Here is a 6,043-nt window from a genome sequence, read left to right as displayed (position 1 = left end):
CGGGGCATAGAGGAGAAACAATAATGTACAGTATGTGGAAAATAATGTGTTTTTTGAACCTTAAACCGCAGAAACATATTTCATTACACCAAATACACAAAATAATCATATGCATCATATGACCCCTTTAAACCGTAGGATTATGTTGCTTTCACAGTTTAACAGTGTACAACATGCTGATTTGTTCAAATGAGTATTTATATAGTTGTTTTGACATTCCATGTCACAGAATGTAAAGTAATGGCTGTTCTAATGTACTCAGTGCTTCTAATTAAATAGAGTTCATTAGGAAATGAAACTCTAACTGCATTAAAATGTAATCAGGTTGGTTCATCATAAACAGAATCGGATTGACTGAGAAATGACATCACTTTCGGCATGTCTTGATTCATTTAAAATAACACAGTGCAGGTCATTTGCATATTAATATAATTTGCAGTTATTGCATTTGTTAATGTAGTACAGGATTTTTAATAAACGCAGCACAAAAAGATCATCACTAATGACAAGAATATCTGAAGGAAATATGCAAGACCTCAAAAATTGCACCAATACACTGAAGAAATTTCAAAGCACATAGATGCCTGTATAATGATTCAATCTTCAGATTCACGTAGGAACTTGTAAGTACTATGCAGTGACTCTTTCTTTCATACATGTCTTTGCACGTTCTCCTGACTATACGATCTGTGAAGCAATGCTAAACTATGCTGTGTTGCACATCAGAGACAACAGCCTAAATGCATACAGGATGTGCATGCAAATCATAGTTCAACTAATATTATTGCATTTAAATATTCTACACAAAAAAATGTTATCTAAATTTAAAGGAATTTGGAGAAATGTAGCTTTATATCACTTGCTCAACCAATGGATCCTCTGCAGTGAATGGGTCCCACCAGAATGAGTGTCCAGCCAATAAAAACATCACAATAATCCACAAGTATCCACATGATCCGGTCCATCAATTAATTTCTTGTGAAGTGAAAAGGCGTTTGTAAGAAACAAATCCATCAAGACTTTTTAAATTCAAACCATTGCTTTCAGCTAAAATACAAGTCCTCTATCCATATTGGTTTATGATGGACCATGTGTAATGATGGACCTTTAACTGATGGACTGGAGTCATGTGGATTACTTGTGGATTACTAATTTTTTCAGCTATTTGGACACTCATTCTGACGACACCCATTCACTGCAGAGGATCCATTAATGAGAAAGTGATGTAATGCTAAATTTCTCCAAATCTGTTCTGATGGAGAAACAACCCTGTTGAAAAAAAACAGCATATGCTGGTTAGGTATGTTTTGAAACATGGCTGCTGGTTTGAGCTGGTCCTGAGCAGGAGCTAGTTGCTTAGGACCAGCACATGACCAGCTCATAACCAGCTTAAACCAGCTCAAACCAGCAGCCATGTTTCAAAACATACCTAACCAGCATGTGCTGTTTTTTTTCAACAGGCAAATTTCCAAAAAATAAAATCATCAACACCTTAGATGTCCTGAGGGTGATTAAATTGTAAGTAAAACTTCTATTTTTGGGTGAACTATTCCTTTAAACTTGGTAAAATACTGAATGTTATATAGACACACTGATCACAGATGTTTAGATGTCATTGAGCAGCATTGAGAGTGGTGGATATGATGACACATCATCTTGAGAACAATTAGTGTTGTTTGTGAGATGTGTGGGCAATGATGAGGTCCTAAATGGCATGAGCTTTCCCCTGATGAACAAAGCATTAAAGTAAGACTGTAAGGGGACTTCCCCATGGTGGGAGTTCTCCCAGCACTGACAATCTTACCAATACACAACTAGAAATAAAATACAAGGGAAAATGCACAATTAGTCATAAGAATATTTCATAAACATTCCCATAACTTGTCATAAATATTATCTATATGCCATTTTAAATTACATATTTTTAGACTATTTAATGAGTAAATCTTTTTTTATTATGCTAGTCTCTTAAATAAAACATCTAATTATTACTTCATATATTTATATATACTTTTAAGTTACTGAGGGGTTACGCTAACTTAAAACACACTGTATTAGGAAGTAACAAAAAAAAAAAAATCAGCATCCTGAATTACTATAAATCTCTCCTCTTTCTAAGACATGGAGGCGTTCAGCTCCAAGGACATGGCGCTCAAGGCCCAGAAAAAGATCCTGAGCCAAATGGCCAACAAGTCTGTGGTGCAGATGTTCATCGATGATACCAGCAGCGAGATTCTAGATGAGCTTTACCGTGTGTCAAAGGAGTACACTGGGAACCGCTCAGAGGCCCAGAAAGTGGTGAAAGATCTCATTAAAGTGGTGGTGAAGATAGCTGTCCTTTTCAGGCACAATCGATTCAATGATGAGGAGCTAAAGCTGGCCCAGAATTTCCAAAAGAAATTGCACCAGGGAGCCATGACAGCCATCAGCTTCCACGAGGTACACAATACATGCATCTAACACCTTTAAGCAGTATTTTCTGAATTTATGTTCTGTTTCATGAAACTCAGGTAAGGTTTATTTAAAAAATCAAAAAGTAAGTAATTTTAAACTATGGGGACATTTGTGGCACTGCATAAAGTAAAAAGCCATCTAAAGTTTTGATAGTGTGTGTTATTATTTTTTCCAGAGAGGAAAAAAACAGTTGGTGACTTCTGACAATATCGTTAACCTACTTTGACCATTGACAACATTCAGGAAATTACAAAAATAAAATGAAATCAAATAAAACAAAATAAAATATAATATAATATAAAATACATTTTGGACAAATAACATTTTGCACAAAAGCATTTTTGCCATTTTCAGTCACATCTGGCAATGTAAGAACATTGATTAAATAAATAAAAATACAACAACAAAAAATATAATGGAAAATATAATAATAATAATAAATAAATAATATTGGAAAATGTTCACAAAATTATTTTGCCCATTTTCAGTCATATTATTTAAAACATGCCTTTCAGTTATTTTATTAATATAAATTTAATCATTTTTAATCATTTTATTTTTATTGTTTAATGAACAAATGTAGTAATTAAGTATTTTTAAGCATTTATGTAAGCATTTCTTTGACACTTTGATACTTTTCCTTTACAAAATCACAATCGATTTATTTGTCAACTGATGATTAAGTGGCATTAACTGCTTCCAGCTTTCAACAAAGCAAGTGGTGTGGTTCTGAACACAGCCTTATTTGTAACCAGATTTGATCTTTATACCAACAAACGTCTCTTCTTTCCCATTACAGGTAGATTTCACCTTTGACAAAGCAGTTATGTCAGAGATCCTGAAAGAAAGTAGGGACATGCTTCTGAAGCTTGTAAACACTCACCTCACACCAAAATCCCACAGACGCATCAACCACGTCTTCAACCATTACGCTGACCCCGAGCTCCTCACCCAGCTTTACAACCCATCCGGGCCTCTCAAACACCACCTCACCAAAATCTGCAACGGGCTTAACAAACTGCTGGAGGACGGGACGTTATGAGGACGGTGAAGCACTGAAAGACTCTTACAGGACTAGCAAGGAGGACCACCTTTTATCTCCGACTGCATACAATGCAACCAAAGAGGCAGAAAGTGACTGACTGAAAGGGTCACACTTCAGTTCAACCCCTGAAATAGTGTTCCTGTGCAATTAATAAATATTAGATCAGTCAGTGGCCTGATACCGTTAACACAGCCACTGTTACTGCCTGAGCGAGCTCAGATCAAATGTAAAAATATCATCGGATCAATTTCAGATGATATTAAAGGATAGAGGATCGAGGTTTTCAAGACTACTTAATTTTTTATTAATGACGTCTAAACCACTGGGGTTCAACTACTCAACTAAATTAGAGCACATTGTATTGTTCAAAACTGTTAAAATTTTTGAGCTGATTGTTTACCTCCTAGGACAACAAAATTACAAGAACTGGGACGCACAAACACATTTAGAAAGACATTCTATTCACACTGCCATCTAGTGTTACCCTGTGGTTATGGCTATGATACAAATGTAAGCTTGGCACTACACAGTCAACAACTATATTTTGACATGAACAGCCCTGAGGGGGATCTGCTGTGTTCTAAAAAGGGAACAACCACTAAATACATTTCCTTACAGCCCTTGCTTATGCTTATGTAATTTGCATACATTTTTGCAACACACTAATGTTCAAAAGTTTGGGATCAGTAAAATTTGTTTTTAATACTTTCAGTAGGGCCGTGTTAAATTGATCAAAAGTGACAGAAAAAAAAAACATTAATAATGTTACAAAAGATTTATTTCAAATAAATGCTGTTTTGTTCATCTTTGTGTTGAAAATCCGGAAAAATGTATCATGGTTTCCACAAAAACATTAAGCAGCACAATTGTTTTCAAAATTGATATTTATATGAAATGTTACTCAAGCACCGAATAAGCATATTAGAATGATTTCTAAAGAATTATGTGACAATGAAGGTTTTAGTAATGGCTGCGGAAAATTCGGCTTTGCCATCGAAGGAATTAATTACATTTGAAAAAATATCAAAATAGAAGTTATTTTAAATTTGTAATATAAAACAATATTACTGTTTTTACTGTAAGCCATCTATTTGCATTGAGCTAATCTTACGTAACATTTTATGTGTGTAAAGAATTTGTATTTATGACAAGAAACTGCTTACAAAAGCAAAATGATTATATTTTGATGTCTGGAGAACTTTCATATTCATAATACACACCCTAATACCTTGTATCAACACACAATCCATTAATTCTAGGTTAGAAATGCACATGACCGAAGGAATACTGGTGCAATTCAGTTGTGACGTTAACTGTTGTGTGTAATGTTACAACTTAGTTCATCTTTTGTTACTCTGTCACTGATTATCACTCAAGATTTCAAAGTTAAAAGATCAAGATCTGTATGTGTTTATGGCACTTAATCTGATCGTTTCATACTGCATTAATTTACTGTGGAGGACTGCATGTTTGAAGTTTACAAATGCAAAACACAAACCAGTCCAGGAAACGAACAAAGTTTTTATCATATTTTGGTAACCACAAAGGGCATTACACTTTAGCAAAATGTAAGTTGAACAGAAAAACAGCAAACCGAGCATGTGACTGCAGTGCAAAACTATGCATTGTGTTCACAGGTTTGACAGGTCACTATCTGAAAGATGTCCAGTGGCACATTCCCAAAGCAATTGTGAGGTAGTATTCAAATCAGTATCAATTAGCAAGTGCATTATTTTTTCAAGCTAGATTCCTAAATAGTTCCGCTCAAATGCAGTCATCTCCGTCACACACAAAACTGTCTGTCATTACTTTGGTTACGCTCATAAAAAATACAGCAGAATTATAATTCACATTATTACTTTTAGGCATCAAGCTACAGTGCTTTTACAGTGCTAATATGTGTGCATGTCTAAAGCTGGTAGTAGTTTCATGAAAAACACTATTCCAAATCGCTCCAGCAATCTCCACGTTTTAAAGGCATGAAACCCAATGAGGGAGACCTCTAAAACAACACAGAAAACAGTCAGAAGAGTCCTAATAAATGCCTACATCAGAGCTGGAAGATCTCATCCTCCCTACCCCTCAGATTCCTGGTCCGTCTGGTGACTGTAATGGGAACAGCTCCCAAAACGGCATGCTGGGAGGATGCTTTGTCAGACGTCAGATTGCTGTGATGGAGTTGCTCCATAGATGAAAACCTTTAAATGCAAATGTGAATGTTTTAAGTGATTTCATTACTAGAAATGGTATGCTAAATGTATGAAAAAAGCTTATGTAATTGATTCCTTGTAGGTGGAAAATGGATTTCCAACATAGGTTTGTACACTGTAATTTTTTCGAAGTTGTAAATAAAACAAAGATTAATTAAGTTTGTTTTACAAGAAAAATACTACATCAGTTTATCTACTTCAAAATGTTATGTTTAATCCATTGTGTTACTTGACATTTCTTTGTAAATATTTGTAAGATTCATTAGCAATTTCTGATTATAAATTGTTTCAAAGTAAAGGGGCGTCCACACCAAGAACAATAACTATAAAGCGC

At 34.8% G+C, this 6,043-nt stretch overlaps 1 protein-coding gene and 1 pseudogene across 2 annotated transcripts in view; one reads left to right on the top strand and one right to left on the bottom strand.

Annotated features, from left to right (window-relative positions):
* The window catches only part of LOC107663392 (tumor necrosis factor, alpha-induced protein 8-like protein 2 B), a 7,914-nt gene extending 3,957 nt beyond the window's left edge, over positions 1 to 3,957 (top strand). Inside the window, exons 2-4 of one of the 2 annotated variants that reach the window (XM_016453616.1) lie at positions 1,461 to 1,518; positions 2,120 to 2,439; positions 3,254 to 3,957. In XM_016453616.1, the coding sequence (XP_016309102.1) occupies positions 2,122 to 2,439; positions 3,254 to 3,496 (561 nt within the window). In that variant the 5' untranslated portion in view covers positions 1,461 to 1,518; positions 2,120 to 2,121 and the 3' untranslated portion in view covers positions 3,497 to 3,957. The remainder of the gene's footprint in view (positions 1 to 1,460; positions 1,519 to 2,119; positions 2,440 to 3,253) is intronic. The other variant, XM_016453606.1, reaches the window with a different exon arrangement.
* A 714-nt stretch (positions 3,958 to 4,671) lies between these two features.
* Positions 4,672 to 6,043, bottom strand: part of LOC107663382 (lysM and putative peptidoglycan-binding domain-containing protein 1-like) — a 5,030-nt pseudogene continuing 3,658 nt past the window's right edge.

Source organism: Sinocyclocheilus anshuiensis, unplaced genomic scaffold (assembly GCF_001515605.1).
Source record: "Sinocyclocheilus anshuiensis isolate Anshui unplaced genomic scaffold, SAMN03320099.WGS_v1.1 scaffold3274, whole genome shotgun sequence".
Taxonomy (NCBI): Eukaryota; Metazoa; Chordata; class Actinopteri; order Cypriniformes; family Cyprinidae; genus Sinocyclocheilus; species Sinocyclocheilus anshuiensis.
Note: the sequence above shows the minus strand (reverse complement) of the source record. Positions and strands in the feature narration are given on the sequence as shown.